This window comes from Cheilinus undulatus, linkage group 15 (assembly GCF_018320785.1).
Source record: "Cheilinus undulatus linkage group 15, ASM1832078v1, whole genome shotgun sequence".
Lineage (NCBI taxonomy): Eukaryota > Metazoa > Chordata > Actinopteri > Labriformes > Labridae > Cheilinus > Cheilinus undulatus.
In genome coordinates this window covers 31,640,037-31,659,146 of record NC_054879.1, presented here as the reverse complement: position 1 = coordinate 31,659,146, position 19,110 = coordinate 31,640,037, and the positions used below count along the sequence as shown (strand labels likewise).

General features: G+C 37.0%; 1 protein-coding gene across 3 annotated transcripts in view; it reads left to right on the top strand.

Moving 5' to 3' along the window:
- Positions 1–19,110, top strand: part of itga4 (integrin alpha 4) — a 38,965-nt gene that overhangs the window by 10,669 nt on the left and 9,186 nt on the right. For all 3 annotated transcript variants that reach the window (XM_041806903.1, XM_041806901.1, XM_041806902.1), the window contains 15 exons: positions 6,315–6,400; positions 6,591–6,653; positions 6,731–6,871; positions 7,871–7,979; positions 10,917–11,011; positions 11,708–11,798; positions 11,871–11,916; positions 13,381–13,535; positions 14,098–14,252; positions 14,371–14,523; positions 14,993–15,069; positions 15,803–15,944; positions 16,143–16,244; positions 17,930–18,006; positions 18,205–18,294. In XM_041806903.1, coding sequence (XP_041662837.1) covers positions 6,315–6,400; positions 6,591–6,653; positions 6,731–6,871; positions 7,871–7,979; positions 10,917–11,011; positions 11,708–11,798; positions 11,871–11,916; positions 13,381–13,535; positions 14,098–14,252; positions 14,371–14,523; positions 14,993–15,069; positions 15,803–15,944; positions 16,143–16,244; positions 17,930–18,006; positions 18,205–18,294 — 1,582 coding nt within the window. The remainder of the gene's footprint in view (positions 1–6,314; positions 6,401–6,590; positions 6,654–6,730; positions 6,872–7,870; positions 7,980–10,916; positions 11,012–11,707; positions 11,799–11,870; positions 11,917–13,380; positions 13,536–14,097; positions 14,253–14,370; positions 14,524–14,992; positions 15,070–15,802; positions 15,945–16,142; positions 16,245–17,929; positions 18,007–18,204; positions 18,295–19,110) is intronic.

Genomic DNA, 19,110 nt, shown 5'->3' with positions numbered 1-19,110 from the left:
TTCAAACATACAGTTGCAGGCCACTTTACACAATAGAAGGACTTAAACCAGCTGAAATATAGGTAACTATTTACCCTCAAAACCAGTTTACATTTTTTTCTAGTGAGTATTATTGAACATTTCATTGTAGCAGTTTAAGCAAAGAGAGTAATGATTTAATGTTTTCATAGGCAGTTGTGTGTAATTGCTTTTATCTTGCTGCTGCAGGAAGATAAACTCTTATATCTGACCACACAGGATGCTATTTTGCATGCTTCTTGTGAGCATAAATGTGCATATGTTTTTCAGACTCAAGCATGACGCTACAGTGATTGTGTGCTGGGCTCTGAGAGCTGCCAAAACATGCTTGATTTTGCAGCAGCACTGTGATGAAATGCTTCCTGTGTACTGACAGCTGCTTAAAATTAGACTGCATGTCAATGCTATGGTAGAGTGATCAAATTTTCCCTTTCCTTTGATGTTATTTCAACCTAGCTGTCATATCTGAAGAGCATCCATGTAGCTTGTGACAAAGTTAACCAGTAATTATACGGTGTTGTCAGATGAAGAATATCTGATATTGGGGCTTTATCGCTTGCAGGAAGCTTTACTGGTTCAAAAGATTACCGACAAACTCAAAGGCTTGATTACTCAACAGAAAGAAGAGCATTTTCAGTCCTGTGCTGCATCATTGATTGTTTTCCCGACTTATTTGCTGTTGAAGGAATCATTAATACCCATTCAAAACGCAGAGGATATGTGGTATGCCAGCAATTCTCTGGAATGACTTATACCTTGCATTATTATCCTCGTTTGGCCTTGGGATACCAAATGGTAATTCTTAATGTTCAATGTAGACACATCTCAGCATGTACTGAAGATGATTTGGGAGATGTTCTGGGATGCCTTCATCCAGAATAGTTTGGTAGTGTGGATCAGTGGTTCTAAACTGGTTGGCTGGGATAAAAAAAAACGTGGGCAGAGTGGTGGAGCTGGTATCAATGAGTTGTGAATGTGTATCTGGAAATACCATAGCAAAGAAAAGCCAGTAATAGGTATACTGAGGCTGCAACAAAGAATCGATTAAAGTCCATAATTAGAAGAGTTGGCAACAAATTTATGTATCGATTCGTTGTGTGGCGTGATTAGGCATCACTTGGCGTGGCGCGGAGCTGTTTACTAGGGGTGTAAATCACCAGTTTCATCATGATACGATATCGATATTTTAGCCAACGATACGATATCACAAAATCTGCCACGATACGATTTTGATTCGATTCAATATGGGGCCCAGGATCAATATCAGGCAATTTTGTGCAAAAATTTCCCACAGTTACAGAAAAAACAGTTTCTGCAATTAAATTATTGACAGGTCTCTGTATTTAACAAAAATATGTCTTTAACAAAAAAACAAAGACCCAATTACCCCGATTACCTTTAAATTACACAACTATGCACATTTTTGTTAAAACATATTGATTTAAAACAGCAAACATTTTCACTACCAAACATTTTATTTCCTCACACCCCCAGATCACTCTAAAGCACCAATATGGACTTTTTCTGCAACCCTTTATAGTAATGATCAAAATGTTCCAATTTTAGATTTTTTTCTCAAATGTATTTACACACATATACTTCAACAGATATTTCTGCTCTATATCAGCCCTTCATACTTTACACAGGAGCCTTTTAATGTGGCAGATAGTTCATTTTTGTAGTTTATTCACCTTATGAGATTTAAATGAGGTAAAATATGGGGCATATGATGATATATAATGATTCTTTATCATTTTTTGTTTATTGTAACCTTGATTTTTAATAAATGGAAAGGTTAGACAGAATACTAGAGAAAAGTTTTATTATAAAAGGTGTTCCTGTGATGTGCAGTCCCCACCCCCTCGCAAGTGCTGTTAGCATGTTTTTGAAGTATCAGTGAAACTAAACTTTCACAGTTACTGTACTTGACCTAACAAACAGGAAACTGGGCAGAAAAGTGTGATGTTCCTTAGATGAAGGTGCCGCTTTTGACTTGTTGCAACGTCAAGTTTTTCTCATGGTGTCAGGGCGCGCCGGTAGTCGAGTGGTTAAGGCGCATGCCATATACGCAGGCGACCCGGGTTCGAATCCGGCCCCTGGCACTACTTCCTGCATGTCTCTCCCCGCTCTCTCTCCTGTTTCCGACTCTATCCCCTGTCCTATCTTATCAAATAAAGGCCAAAAATAAATCTTTAAAAAAAAAAAGAAAGGACTCGCAAAGACCGATTATGTTTCTAAATTAAGGTCTGCAAATCAAGGATCAGACAGTGACGCCAGCACAGACTTCAAAATGTCTATTGAGTTAGAATGGAAGTGGAAGTTTTGAGTGAATTGATAGTCTTCAGTTGATGTAGCATTGTTTGTTTCTATGTGTCAGCAGCGCTTAGTGTAGGGTTAGGATTAGGATGTCACACAACAGGAAGAAAGTCATCACAGCTTGAGGTTCAGTGTGAAAGCCGTGGTTGTAACCAGTTACTAGTGGTTGCAACCACTAGTAACTGGTTCCTAACACCTCCAGGTCATGCTGTGTCTTTTGGTCTAGGGTGTCATTACTAACTTTTATTTATTTTTTAATTTTTTTTTATTTCCAGTGCGATGTGTTCAAATGCGCCTTTTGTAAGAGGCAGATGAAAGATGTGTCTTTTAAGTGGGTTGTTTTCAGCATGTACTGTGTCCTCTCACCAATGAAACAGTTCTGAGGAATAGTTCCTAAATTTAGGAGTAATGCTGATTTAATAACAGGCTGATAATTAGATGAGAAGACAGGAACTCCTCTCATTTGCAGTCAGAAAATATGAATCTATAAATGGTAGCAGGTTTGCTTAACAAATGAATACAGGCACTTGGTCCATCCAAAAGTAGTATGAGTATGAAAACAAAAAAGCTGCGGTTTAGCAGGATGATTTGCAACTGTTGCTTCATTGCAAGGTTCCTCATTTCAGCACAAGCTAAGTCAAGTTTTGCACACAAGATGCCACTTGTTCGACTCAAATTTGCACTCTTAAGAGAGATTTGTGATGGGGGCTTGATGCAGTCATATGAGCAACCATAAAAGAAAAAAGTGAAAAAAATTCACCTGCAATTTCCACATATGACAACTGCACCGCGTACCAAAGCTCCAACTGAAGGCAAGTGACCTAACCCACTGGAAGTGTGTCTAGAGCGTGGCGCCACAGCGCACAGTCCTGATCAGTTGGTAGAGATCACAGGAGAACTGTTAGTTAACATAGGAATAGTATGTCAACAGTGGACTATTTTACCTTTTCGGGATAATTTATTATCCATTCCGGTATAAGTCCATGATACTATTACTTCTGCCATTGGATGAGTACATTAGAAAGTTAAGAGGTAAATGTTTGCTTAAAGGATCTTTGGTTAAATGTAAAATTCTTTGGCTAAATGTCCTCAAAAGTTACATTTTCCTTATCAACGGTGCCATTGTAGCTCTGTGACCCTCTGACCTCTTGGTAACCCTTTGCTCTCGCTGCAGGTTGAGACATAATGTTGATATAGTTATGACTTATGATCAAGAGTTCCTGCATTGTGTTGTATTTTGAAAGAAGTGGATATTCTGTGCTTGTGACTTCCTGTTTGGAGCTTTCTGATCAATGGGAATTGACGCGGTTTGGCAGCGGTTGGGTAGTAGAACTGCTATGATGGACTAAAGAGGGAGCGATTTCCTCTGCAGTATGATCTGTGGCACATTGTGGCACGGTCGCTGTATGTGACAATTGGAGGTAAGAAAGGGAAGAAGAAATGCTCTTTGAAAAAAGTCCTTTGGCATACTAAGTCCAGGAGCTTCATATCTGTAATCGACAAAAAACTACACTCAGAAACCTTGCACACTGAGTCTGATGTGTTCATTTTTCCATTGTATTGAGGTTATTTGCTCAAGTTTGTGCATCACAGCGCTGTGCCAAATACTTAAAATCCAGATTGTGTGACAGGGAGAGTGTATCTTTTCAGTTCAGGCTTTCTCACTCTTGTGTGGTCTTAAGTGCACGTTTTGGACTAAATTTTTTATTTTCAGCGGTTAAAGCTGACAGAATGGGCACAGTAAAGTGATTAAAGTAAAGTTCAGTGCAAAGGAGAGAGAAAAAGAAAAAAGCTCTGCATCTGCTCCTCTGAACAGTGAAACGACCCACACAGCCAAAGTAGCTGTGATTGGATATATGCCTAACTTGCCCCTACTTTCTACATAATGAAATTAGGTCTGATTGGATAAAGTCTCTGTCAAACATTTTCGTCTCGTTTTTATTTGCTGGCTAAATTGTCAACTAATTTCGTTTTAGTTTTTGTCAATGTGCGCTTGTTTTTATTAGTTACTGTCTCGTTTTTGTCAGGGGAAAAAAGGCTATTAACGGAAACTATAACGGAAATAATTAATCAACAAAATTAACACTGCTCCACCGACAACAACGAAGCATCTAGACACATAACAAAAGTGCTCCCTTAAGTGGACACTGCGTTAGAACTCTACATTTAAAATGAAAAATGAGTCCTACCATCAGCTGCTAATATCAGTCCTCATGATAACTGTAACCTCTCTGAAGAGAGACAGAGCCTTCGTTATAAGCTCCAAACGGTCCATGCCGTTCTACTTGATGTGATTCTGTGTTGACTACAATCCAACTTTATCTGAGGATTGGTCATAGGTAGTTTATCGAAGTCCGCTACAACTCTGCTCGGTGTAAGCCTCTCTCTCTCTGTTGCTGCGTCGGTGTTTACAACACTCAGCTATACAATTCCCTTTGTTTCAGCCCCTTCATTACTTGCAGCGATGACATAAAATCCCTCCATACCGCTGATGACATTAAGCCTTTGGTTAACCGGGAAAATCTCACTTAGATTAAAATTTTGCTTCATGAGAAAGCTCTGGTCAAACTTTCCCACTTTCCCTGTATAGTCCACAGCAATACTGAGCACGCGCAGAGAGATAGATTTGCTTTGACGTCATTGTGCATACATAATTAGCCATGTGCTTGCCGTCTGAGGAGATAAACAACCCCAGCATCGCAGGACAGTAGATGTAGTAAGATTAGGCAACTTTTGATTTATATTAACGCATTCTCGCAACATATCTTCTAGGTTACACAAAATATAATATGCAAGAATTCAGTATGTACTTATCTGGGCATTTGCATGTTTTCTGCCGGACATTTTGACCGGTTATATTTTTATCTGCTAAACTTCCGCCCCGTTTACCGGCCAATGACCGGCAAATGCCAGCTACTGGAAACTCAGGCTTAGCAGCCCCATGTAGTCAGAATGGTACGATCTTGGTTACATAACAACATTCAACTATGAGGTTCATAGTCGAATCAGACTCCTCCAAATTGAATCGTCGAATCGCTGACTATTCCAGGTCACCCCTAACACCAATAGTAAGAAGTCGTTTACCTCTTGATCAAAAGGAAAAATTATTCTCTTAAAAAAACCCTAAATTTTCATTTAAAGACCTGTGATCAAAACCCTAGCTCAGCAACTGTTGATTAACTTTAAATTACACTTTTAATACCTATTATTTTAATCTAAAAATTGCGCTACCTTCCTATATACCGATGTGATCAACACAGTAAACCAGTATAAAATGCAAGTTAATTCAATTCATGACACAGACCTGAGCAAGCAGAGTTTGGCAGCACTTTTTAACCACTTTCCTTTCTTGTTAGGTCATAACTGTACATTTTTTAAAAGAAAACAGTTTACTGTTTGGTAAATAAACTTAAATTAAAGACACATGACAGGTAGACAAAGGGAACAACCACCTCATGTTGAGAGCTCCACTTCCATGCAATTACTAGTAGTTGTACAAACAAAACCATAAACGAAAAAAATGACACAGAAGCTTTAGTTATGGACTTGATGTGGAAGTGACTGTGGCATATATTTAATGTAAGATACTCTATTTTTATCGAAATGTTTGTAAAATGCAAACAATAAAAGTGCAGTTTTGCTGAGAAATGTCCCTCAAATAAAGTGTTGCTAACTGCCTTTTATCTTTGTGGGGTTTTTGTGAAATACTGAATAATTTTTGTCTTCAGGTAATTACTGAAGCAGAACCATGTGAGAAGTTTGGAGAGAAAATGTTCATGGAACTGTTAACAACTCACATACATGTATACTACAATCTGATATGAAAATAATGTCTTAAATATAAAATATTAATCTGTAGACAGTCAACTACTGTACTTCTTGGTAGGATGAAAAAACCCTCCACTGAAGTTACTGTACCTTAAAAGTGTTGTATCACTTGGATGATGTCTTTACTGATGTTGGGTTCTTCTTCTGTTTAGGTTACTCTGTCGGAGCTGGTCACTTCATCAGTCCTGAAACAGTGGAGGTAGTTGGTGGAGCGCCACAGTACAACCAAAAGGGAAAGGTGAGACTTACAGTACATGTCTTTCTGTTTAATGGTGTGTCTTCCTTTCTACTTTGGGTTGAGATGTTAATATTTTTGCAACATCAAGAAAGTTATTTTCACCTCATATCCTCTTGATAGTGTTGATAATGAGAGTTGTGATTTATACATTTGAAATGATTGAGGTCACTATGCATTCATCCATGTGCAGGTCTACATCTTCATAGTAGAGGACAGATTGCTGAGTATTGTCTCTGAAGTGTCTGGAACAGAGGTAAGACACTACTTAACATTAGCATCCTTTATTAAAAACAATGGAATTCTTAGAGCTTACTGGGTCTTCTATTGCAGCTGGGATCGTACTTTGGCTCCAGTGTGTGCGCGGTGGATCTGAATGCTGATGGTTTGTCGGATCTGTTGGTTGGTGCTCCAATGGCAACAGGCGTCACCAGGGAAGAGGGAAGAGTTCATGTGTACATCAATCAGGGGCAGGTGAGAAACATACTTCAACTGAAATTAGTGTGAAAACTATGACAGTAATTTAAAGATATAAAAAGCTGGTGGAAAAATAGAAACTAGAGACAAATTCCAATGGATAAGATGTTGACAAATATGAAGCATATGACAGAAACTTCTGTGAAAGAGGCAAAAACATCAAATCTGTGCAAAGCCATGAAGAGACGGCCAGAGGTTTCAAATGCACATCAAAACTGAAAAATTCCTAAGTGGTAAACAAACAGAAATGATAATGTCTGCATGAAAAATCATACTCCCATAATTATAAGTGAATTTAGCATCATGTGATGTTTCAACTGCAGAAATCACATGTCAGAAATACAGACACATCTTTCATACAGACATGTTTGAAGAACTGCTGAGCAGAACTAGTCACGTGGCAGTAAAGATACAAATCTAGTGATACTGTAACTGCTCCTTAGATTTATAGCAGTGCTAATTGTCTTGTGCCTCTTTAGAAGTCTGGAACTTCTGTGTCATAGACAGTCATAGTTTAGTCAGTAGAGAAGGCACCCTATATACAAACGCTACGGTCCTCAATACATCAGTTCTGGCTTTGACCCTTGAGGCATGTCTGTCCAATATTTTTCCCATGTTTCCTGTTTTTGTGCAGCTGTCCTTCCAGAAAATCAGCCTATCAATAAAAATATGAAATCATTGCTGTAGTTATCTTACAAAAAAAGAAAATGTCAATCAGCTGGGTACTTAGTAAAAGCAAGTCTGTAGTCTGAATCCTGATTTTTAATTTTTTTTTTTTCAGTGTTTCTTTCTTGTCTTTCATTGCATACATTTTGACTTGCCATTGAAGAAAAATGACCAAAGACTCTCTTCTGTTGTAGCCAATCATTCTGTTGTAACAGTGGACAGCATACTCAGTTGTTTCTTACTTTATCATTAATACCATTTTCTACCCACTGCTAAATTTCAATGCCTTGTTGTGGTGTGATGTACTTTCTTTTTGTTCCTTTCTCTTAGGCAAATCTGATGGAAGCAGAGTTTCAGCTTACTGGCAGAGATGCTTATGCTGCCAGGTTTGGAGAGACCATCGCCAATCTGGGAGACCTTGATGACGATGGCTACCCTGGTAATGTTCTCACCTGCACAACCTCACTAACTGCTTTTAAAATGGAGAACAGATAAAAATGCTATCTCTAATGCTACTGTTTCTATACAAGTGAAAATATCACACTAAACTAACATATGTTAATGATAAAAGGAGCTCAAAATTATTTTATCCTGTTTAGTGCCTACATTTTATTAATAACCACAAACTCTCTTTACTACAGGAAGATATGTGTTATAGTTATACAATGTACTAGTAATAACTACTTCTTCTACTGCAAATTCTATTTATACTGTTACTAACACTTGTTCTTGTATTTTAAATGCTGCAAGAAGTACTGCAAAGGTGACCAGAACTTTTTCAACAGCCCACAGTAATGCAACACTGATTGTAGTGCTTCTGATTATACTTACAAACGCAGCTTCTATTATTACTTTTAGATACTGTTGATTACTGCTTATACTACTTTTGCTTCTGTAGATATTAATACTAGGGGTGTAACAGTTCATAAAGATAATGGTTTGGTTTGTACCTTGTTTTTGAGGTCATGGTTCAGTACAACTAATCAGGAAATAACAACATGGAGCCCTAGAATTATGATTCTATGTCTCCCTTATGTATTGCTTTCAGCTAACAGTAGTGCAGCTTACAGTTTGTTACATCTAGTGTTGGCTAGAACTACCAGTGACAACTGGTACAGCCTGTGGTGTATTAAACATGAGACAAAAAATGCCAAAAACACACAAAAAAAACTGATGTAAAATAAAAATGCAACACAGAAATGAATAACCATTTATCTCCTGATCTGAAATAATAAAAGACATCATTAAAATATATGATTTTTAGTGTAGTGTACCATATTTTTGGGTTGTGAAATGTGCAGCGGCATCATCATATAGTTGTGACTAGAAAGCTGGTGCTTTGGTTGCTTGTAAAAAATCATGACCTGGCTTATGTGAGCACAGGATGGGATGTTGTAATGAGGTCTGAGCAGAGCTAACACTTTCAGGCAGTGTTCTCTGCTCCTTCATCTCAGTTTGTAGCCTTTAAAATGTTTTAGCATCAATAACTTCCTAAACATTCTCTGTTTCCACATCCGGAGGCTTTTTAAACACAGTGCAAAGAAGTTGAGAAAGAGGGCTATGGAGCTTTTGTGTCTCATAGCTCTAGTGCTCTTGCTACTAATGCTTACTTTTCTTCCCTTCTTCTTTCATTGGTAGTTGTTTCTAGCTTTTAGTAAACTGTTACATAGATTAATACATAAATGCTGCCATGTAAGACTGCTTATTTCCCCCATTAGGATGTATTTTGTTGAGAATTTGCACTGAACTGTGACCCCCAGACAGTCATGGTTTGGGATGAATACAAAAACCTTTGCACACTTAAGTAATACTTCTGCTAAATCTTAACTGCCATGGTAATACTATAAATATGAAACTGCTCTATATGTTGCAGTTCTATACTTACTGTACCTCTAAATAGAGGAGCACAATGAGTCAACTTTTAAACGTGATCACAATATTGGCTTTCCTACAATCCAAATAACATCATTGATTGATGCAATTATTTGCATTAATTGCCACCGATTAAGAAACTATCAGTTCCCTTTAGTCCCCCTCTCTTGGTACACAGATATGTGCACATACATATTATACAATTAAAAAAAAACTATTAAATAAAGAACCTGATTGATAAATTTAATCTTAACATTCATCATAATAACTCTGATTATCATGTTGGTCAAAATAGTGCAGCAGTACCTCTAATACTACTGAGAAGCATTTCTATTTCAATAAAACATTACAGTAAAAAAAACACTTCTACCACTTAAAATACAACAAATATAAGCGTTACTCTTGCTTGTATGACTGCAAATACTTATTTTAACTACCACAGCTTCACTGCTGCGGCTACTTCGGCTAATACTATAACTAATTTGAATGAAAATATGTGGTTCTTCATTTACTGAAGATATTTCGATACTGCCTCTAACTTAAATTATTTTCAAATACAACTTCTAATCTTACTGATGCTACTTGTACTGGAAATTGTCATCCCTCTTTTTTATCCTCCTTATTCTAGTATGTCAGTAATAAACTACAGCACTTCTCTCACTGCTGCTCCTGTTGCAGCAAAAGTTCTCTCTTTAGACATCCACTAAGCAGTTCCTGGGATCAGCTGGGATGCATTTTGTTGCTCAAGGACACTTAAACAGCAGTAATTAGGCCATTAAGTACATTCTGATGTGCTGACGCACAAAATGCCTTGGATACCTCAACAATACTGCAATTACTGCTACCAGACTAAAAAGTCAAAACACATACTGGGTATTCTCTTCACCCTGGGGGCCACATCCCACCCATAAGCACAAGTAACTGACCACTAATAACTGTCACTTCCTGATTAGATGAGATATATCACACTGACTTCAACATGCCCCACACATGCACAAGAAGACCCCTCTACATCTGTGAGTGTGTGTGGAGGGTGGAGTGTGTTATTAAGTTCATTAAAGCTGTAATGACAAACTGTCGCTGCTCTGCTACTTAACCTGCCTTCTAATCTGCCACAGCAGTATAGATGGGTGTGTTTGAGAGCATGCGCAAGGAAAGTAGCCAGTTTTGGTCAAAAAGCAGTTTGACTTTGTGACCCTCATATCTTCAAAGCAGTCAGGTTAAATATTAAAGGAGCATGCTGTAGTTTTCTCATGTTTATGGACTTCTCCTGCAAACTTTCATCCTTTTGAACTTTTAAAAACACTAAGGCCATACATCAACCCTCATTAACCCGCCTCAACACACTTTACAAAAACAGTCTATTAGGTAGATTGCTTCCTACAAGAAAGAAAATCCTAGTTAACTAGTGAAAGGTTGAATTTATGATGTTAAGCTGGTCAAAACTCCTCAAACACATTCAAACTTCTGTTTGTGTGCATGTGTGTTTTTAATTTTGGTGTAGATGTGGCAGTTGGTGCCCCACAGGAAGACAACCTTAAAGGAGCCATCTACATTTACAACGGCAGGAAGGAAGGCATTTCACCAACCCCGTCTCAGGTAAAATTAACCAAAACAACTGTATGTTCGCAATCTTGACAATTATAGATATCTACCAACTTTTATGATGCTCAAGCACACAAAAGTTGGCTAATTCATATTAACTATGGTGTATGAAACATAGTTCATTTTAATGATTTATTTTGAAGTAAACAAAAGTAATATATAACTAGATATCTAAAATTATAACAATCAATATTTTTGATGCCCATCAGAATTTTGTTCAAAATGTTTTAGTAGTTCAAAGTTCAGAGTCAAAGTGAAATATTTATTTAAAGTGAGGTTACACAAATGTATTTCAGTGGGTAAATCAGGCATCCATTAATGGAGGCTGTAGTCCTGAACTAACTGGTTGCTGGATTGATTCCCAGTCTTGGCACATGTTTGGTGTATGTCTTCCCCCATTCTCTTCCCATATTTCCTCTCTCTCTTCAGCAGTCCTGTCAGAATGCAAAATGACAAGAAGACAAAAATGCACCAAAAGTTCTTTAAAAAAATCATATTTAGATTTACATTCTGATAGTAATCATAAACTGATGAATGTAAGAATCACTGAGACTAGAGCGGCCTTTAAAAGGTTGGCTTTTTTTAGAATATGAGAAAACTTCCAAAGCCATGCCAGTATATATGGGGCAGATGGATTCAGATACGTTCTTGTCTTTAATATTGAATCCAACAATTTGCTTATGCTTTCAGAGGATCACTGGATCCACCCTCGGTCATGACCTCAGGATGTTTGGCCAGTCGCTCAGCTCTGGCATTGACATTGATGATAACGGCTACCAAGGTAAACTTAACTCCTAAATATGTATTTTTATTAGAATTGCCTTGAAGTGGGTTAAACTCTCTGTCTTTGTAGATGTGGCGGTTGGTGCTTTCCTTTCAGACTCAGCTGTGGTTCTCAGGTAAAATCCCTTTAGAACTTTTAGTTGAAATTTTCTGTGTTGGTGTGTATCTATATTTCTTTTGCATGAATTTTAATGGAAAGGAAATTAAGAAGAAGGTTAATGTCCATGACAGGAAAGCAAAATGTTTTCAGTACTACTTGAAATTAAGAAATGAAGATTGTAATAAAGTGGTATTATCTTTATTTATTTGTTTTTATTTATTGTGCTATTTTAGAAAGATACACGTAGACATATACAATTACAAAACGTACACAGAAACACAGGTAAGGTGCAAAGAAAAGAGAAAATAGATAAATAGATTAATAAAAACAGAAAGCAATCATATAGCATCTATGTTGAACAATATTGCTTTTTTTAAGTACATTGTATTCAACTTCAGTTTCAATTTCAAATTGCTTTAATGTCATTAACAGATCAGTTACTGCCAAAGCAGTGTACACAATGAAATAAAAAAATGGCATGAAATATTTATACATAATATAAATTTACTCTTAAATAATTCCACAAATAATCAATGTATAATGAAAAAAGTCAGATTAACTAGATAAAACAATAATACTTTATGCATTCTGTCTTTGTATGTTTGTGGAGTTATATAAAGTGATAACATTAATAGTCAATAAAAATAATAAATATAATTCAGTATGTTGGTTGGGAGGAGACTGCATAGTTATGTGAACTATATCATGTTCTCAAATGTCCGGATGTCTTGGTTCATGAGTTTCAAGAAATGTAATAGATTGACACCAAATTAAAGATAATTTTGTATTTTCCCTTTAGTAGCAGTCTGTCTTTCCATGACTTAACAATTGCATAGACCTTTTAACTGTCCAACTATAGGCATGTCAGTGTTTTTCCATGCTGTTGCAATACAGTGTTTAGCCTGAGGTGAGCATAGAGTTACAATTTTTTTTTTGCATATCTGAAAGATTCAGCTCAAGTGGGAAAAGTCCAGGAATGAATGTCTGAAGGCAGGGAGCCTCATAGAGATAATACCAGATGTAGTTTGGATGACTTTCCCAAAATGTTTTGATTTTGGGCAGCTCCAAAGACAGTGAAATAATGTGCCTTCATCCAGGCCACATTTAATACATTACATGTATTAAATGTGGCCTGGATGTAACAAAGGGGGATACATATCTTATGTATGCATAAACCATTTGAATTGCAGCAGCTTAAAACATGTGTTGATAGTTTGACTTTGTGTATTTTGGAAAATCATCTTTAGAAACCTCCTTATGTAAGTCTCTGAACCAATCCAACCTCTTACTGTCGGATGATTCTTTGGAACTATTTACAATAAGTTTATATAGAAGGGAAGCCTGGCCACAACTAATGAGGTTATCTAGTATGACTTAGATGCTTGGGGCACTTGAAGTGTTTTTGGAGGGATTAAGTAGTAGTATAACTTCATTTTAGTCTGCTTGGATAATTTCCCTTAATGTTATGTTTGTGCTTTAGGACCCGCCCTGTGATTCAGGTGAAGGCGTCTCTGATTTTACCAGAAACGGTTGACAAGAGGGTGGCGCTGTGCAAAGAGCACAAGACTCCAACTGTCTGCCTCAACGTTACCGTCTGCTTCAGCGTCAAATCCAGACATTTCAGAGGAGTAATAGGTATAATATACCCAATTCAAAGGTCAACAAGAATATTTATTTTTAACCTAACCTGCAAATGTTTAAGGTAAAATGCTAACCCAGTTAACACCATCAACTTAGCTATCTTAAACAATAAATGTAAAATCTGTAGCAAGCTGGTCAAGCTAACGGAAAATCTTCATCTTGTGTAAAACCATCGTTTTCAGATGCATTTTTGTCAAAATGGCTGCATTCTAAATGGTGTATTTGAAAAACAATGTTATTGTGAGCCAAAGGTTAGGCTGGAGTTGCTGAAATGTTCACTTTCTAGAATCAAACAAAACTGGACAGAGCTGCTAATGTTGATGTGCAACTTTTACTCAAGGTGCTAGTTGTACACTTAACGAGTGTTCACGTAATTTGTACCTGTATAAATTATTTCCTTCAGTCAGAGAAATCCAAGATTGACAATTGTTGCTAAGCTGTGATTCGTCCATCAGTGTTTAGCGAAAGAGTGAAGATCTGGTTGTTTTGATTTTATATGTGCATACAATTTTCCACCTGATAGTTAAGGTTGTCTTCACTCCTTTTCCTTTTTCAGATCTCCAGTACAATCTGACTTCTGACCTCCTCCATAAGCCATCTTTCCCTCATCGATTTTATTTCCATGGTAACGGGTCTTCAAACAGCACAAGGGGGCGTGTGAGAGCAAAACAAGGCCAGGTCACTTGTGGAACACATGTGGCTTATCTGAGGGTAATACACAAGCACATATTCTAAAGTCATAACGCAAATGATTTTAGACGATAGGTTTATGGCAGTAAAGATCAGCCATGGCTGTGCTAACAACGTTTTTTCTCCTTTGTGTCTGCAGAAAGACGTCAGGGACATTTTTACTCCAGTACAGTTTGAGGTTTCCTACAGTCACAGAGAAACGAGCTCCCACAGATCCTCCTCAAGAATCTTCCCACCACTAAAACCCATTCTGCAGCAGAGTGCAGGACACCAGAACACTATCACCAACCAGGTATCAACAAAGTGCTGCTAACACAAGCTAATGCTTAAACCAACTCAGTATTAACTGGGGATCCAGCTAGCTAGTTACATGCCAGTGAAGAGAATCTTACATGTCTGTTTCAAAGAAAATGAAACAGCTACTTTCATGTCTGATTCGTCATATTCTCTGCTGGTGACTTCCTGCGGATCCAGATGTGTTTACAGCTGTAAGACATCATCTGCAGCACATTAACCAACATCAGTCAGCTCATCCTGCATCCACACCATGTCCTACTGACTCATAAAAATAGAATGGGGGAGTTCTCGTGTAGGAGCTGAAATTATTCATCAGAACATGATTCACAATTTGAGCCTTTGTTCATGGGGCAAAGGTCACTGGAGTCATCTTTAAACCCATCAATGTAGAAAATGATGTGAATACTCTGTTTATTTCTTGTTATTGACAACATCAATGAACTGCCTCCCTTTGTCTTTGTCAGACATGGTTTTCCCGTTCCTGTTCTCTGGTGAACTGTTCCACCAACATGCAGCTGTCTGCTCAGCTAGAGCTACCACAGTAAGAACAAAGTCTCACTCAATCCCCAGGTCAAAGTAGCACTGACTTCCTTTGAATTGAGCTTAATACAGAAAACATTCAAAGAAAACTCAGCTCTCGAAGAGCAGCATTGAGTGTTGAGGCTTTTTAACCACAAAGAGGCTGACACATGGTGCTGATTATCTGCTGGCTAATTGAGGAGGATTTATTTAGATCAACATCTTTGATCTTACTTCTGGCTGGGTTATGCTTTGCTGTGTTTGGAGGGCTATGCAACACTGCCAAACTTGTTTTTTATTTATGTAAGAAGCACCATGTGTTGGCCAGCTGATTCCATTTCCTTTGAAGATAAAACAAAAGTTAGAAGATTAAATGAATTTGTAGGTTTTATGTATCTATTTTTGTTTTAAATAACCTGTTATAATGAAATCGTACACAAGCTTTTCTGTTAAAAAGGCTAATTTATCAAGAAGGGATGAATCCATTTGTTAAATCAGTTTTATTCAAAAATCATAACAGTGAATGTATTTCTTTGAGTTTGTATTTTAATGAAAAAGTTGTCAACAACAAACTTTGATAGACAGAATCCAAAGTGACAAAACATTTTTGAAGCTACACACATAAAAGGCTGAAAAATGAAACACTAGCTTGGGGCAACGTTTGTTGAATTGTGTGAGTGATGGTTGCTTGTATGAGGGAGGAGCTGTGGTTTTATGATGTTTCTGATGGTTATTACCTTTTTGTGTGTTGTCAGGCAGCAGAGGTACTTTGCTCTTGGCTCTGGGGAGACCATCTTGTTGAAAACCTCACTTCTGAACTCAGGAGACGATGCCTTCCTGCCCAGAGTCATGCTTCGTTTCCCTGACAACATCCACTACATTAAAGTCCTTAACAATGTGAGTTAAGTGTGGGCATGTTTGGAAGTTTGTAGGAATGGCTGGTTGATTTTCTAGTTTGAGTTCTTCATCTTTTATCACACCTAAAAACATGGTTACTTACGGCTAGAGCAACTTCAATTCACAGTTTTAACTACACAATTAATGATTTAAACTTACAATAGCATGCTTCCTGTGTTTGTTCATTTTTGTACACAGGACGACAACAGCATCAGCTGTGATGTCAAACAGGAAGAAAACAGCACAGCAGTGGGTGTTGACTGCGGTGTAACAAGCCTCCTTCTTCCTGCTAATGCTCAGGTAATCCACAGCATTGCTCTCACTCAGTACACCTAAATGAACAGTTAAAGGGATTTAGAGGGTATGCACTGGCATCACTTGTGATGACTGCTCAGCCAGGCTGAGTGGCAAAATGGCCTGAAACAATGCTATCTACTTAATGGGAAACGCATGAAAATTGGAGAAAAACAGACGTTTTTGTTGACATCGATATTTGGTCATAAATTGAGCTTTCTGACAATATGTGGGCCTGATTTTAAGTACACAAAGCAGAATCATCAGTGTTGGATGTGAAAATGAGCTAATGTCAAAGTTTTCTTAATACATAGCTTTAGTTGATCTCCATATTTTAGGGTTTTATTTACTTCTTCTTACTTTAGCTAATCTATAGAAATATTTGATTGTAAAATTAATTTACAAAAATTTGGGCTGTATTTCAAAGTGAGGTCAACATACCAAGGCTGTCTGACTTTATCTAGTTTTATTTTAACCCTAGTTTATTTTACTTTTAATGTCACAAATTCACACTGTACAGCTCTCAGCTTTCATTTTATATCATACAAACTGTTACAGAGTTGGATACATTCACTTCTAATCCGTGATAAATATTGATGGGCTGCCATATAAAACCAGCTGTGTTAATCAGACATTACAGGACCATATGTACCACTGTAAAAAATATTCTGATGTCAACAGATGTCTTGTCACCCAGACATTATTTAACCGTATGGTTGGTCTGCTGAAGTTTAAGGTCTTAATTTTCCTTTAAGGTAAGAGGAAGGAGAATGGAGTGGAGTGGAGTATTCATCACAAACTGAATGCCTGTTGTAGCCACTGTAATATCCCAGCTTCATCTTGTGTCTTCATTAACGTACTGTTACAGCTCAAAAATTTCTGTAAACATATTCCATCAGCTGAGGTATAGACCACAGGGAACCTCATCAAGATGTAATTAGTGAAAAAAACAATGATTTTCAACTGAAATGAAGCTGTTCGCTGCTTGCTCCCTGCTGATTTCTGTCATCCTTTCTGCCACTCAGTGGCTGCAACGGCAGAGACTCATGCTGTCTGTGATGTCACATGTATACCCTATATTTCTTTACCGTTTAGCGCACTTGGTAATAGTAATTGTATTAGCCACAAGAGATTTTAGTTTGTATTATGCCTTTAAGAAGAGAACACTCAGAGTACCTGCAGGGAAGCTTGACTGTACAGTGCAACAGACAGGCACAGAAGCTCTACGTAATGTAGCAAATTTGATGTCAAAATGGGCTGAAAATCAATGTTGGCTTAATTTATTACCATTTGAATAAGAATCTGAGCTACCTAATATCTAATATGTTTTCTGTTATTACAGAAATGACACGGACAAATCAGTGTTCCTCAAATTGATAATATTATAAATTTAAGGATTTCTGTATTTCATGTTTTCCGGCTTTGACTCATCAGCAGATATTTCTTGTTTCCTTCTTCTCAGTTGTTTTTTTCAAGGTCCATATTGTGAAAGAAACTGCTGAAATATCAAAGTTCAGGCACCATTCAGTCAAAATACAAAAAACTTCATTGTTTGATATGAACTCCATTCAGTTAAAAATAAAGAAATAAAGATGCTGGATATGTAAAAGAATTAAATTGTTAATTTTGCAGCTACCATACAATAAAAAAGTAAATAAATAAAAAATCCTGATACTTCTTGTTTCATGTAGTTAAATATCAGCTTCCTGTTAGATGTCAGCCACAACAGCACACCTGGTGACATCATGATTCACATCAACACCAGCAGGTGAGGAAACACTTCCATTTTTTCATCTCCATAAGTCTTTACGAAAATAACACTTGTGGTGTGACTGTTACAGTCAAACCTGACTCTTAAATCAATAAAAATTTTAATATTTCATTCAGATGTCTTGTTGTTTTAATGATTTCATTCATGTAAGAGTAACAGATTTGCAGGTTAATGTGTTGACGTTTTTATTTTCAGTGATAACTATGAGAAAGAAGAGTTTCTCCATGATAACTCCATCAGTCTGTCTCTCCCTCTGAAACATGAAATCAATGTCAACATCCATGGGTGAGTCAGCATGCACAATAATAACTCTCATATAAAAAAAGGTTCCCTGCAGAGCCTTAAAGAGTCTTAAATCAGAATTTTTATATTTAAGGCCCTCAAAGTCTTAAAAAGTTTTATTTTTATGAGTGAGAAGTCTGTCATTTTAGGATACAATTGAACTTAGTCAGGCCTATCTATATTTATTTGCTTTTAATCATTCTTTTTTTGAATATTTATTTGTTTTGTATGCTATGATAGATATCACTATACCATACACTGATAGAAAAGAGGCATTAAATGTGTCAGAAATGATCAAATTTGGATATTTATGAACCAAAATTCGCTTCAATCAACATTTCATTAATAGTGAATTAAACTAGATAAATCAGCTTTGTGCACCAAGGGAATCTCACATACCTTGCATTTTGACCGTTTTCCACATTAAAAAAAGCATGGTATCAACTTTTCTCACCTAAAGTCTCAAAAAAGGTCTTACAAGTCTTAAATTTGGGACACTGGCTCAGTGGGTAGACCCGACACCCATAAGCAGAAGTAGTCCTAAATGTACCGATAGAATGTGTCTCTTTTCAGCTGTCCTATCAAATAAAGCCAAAAAGAGACAAAAAATAATCTTTTAAAAAAAACCCATCTTAAATTTAATAATAACTTAAGTGTGTAGGAGCCCTTAAAACTGAGAGAAAGCCACTGTATACAAACCTACAACAGTTACAATCATGCATTTCTTTGTTACAATTTTTTTTAATTAAGGTTTTAGACACATGTCAAACAACAGACCATAACAAACAAAGGCTACACTGGTCAACAAACAGCAACATT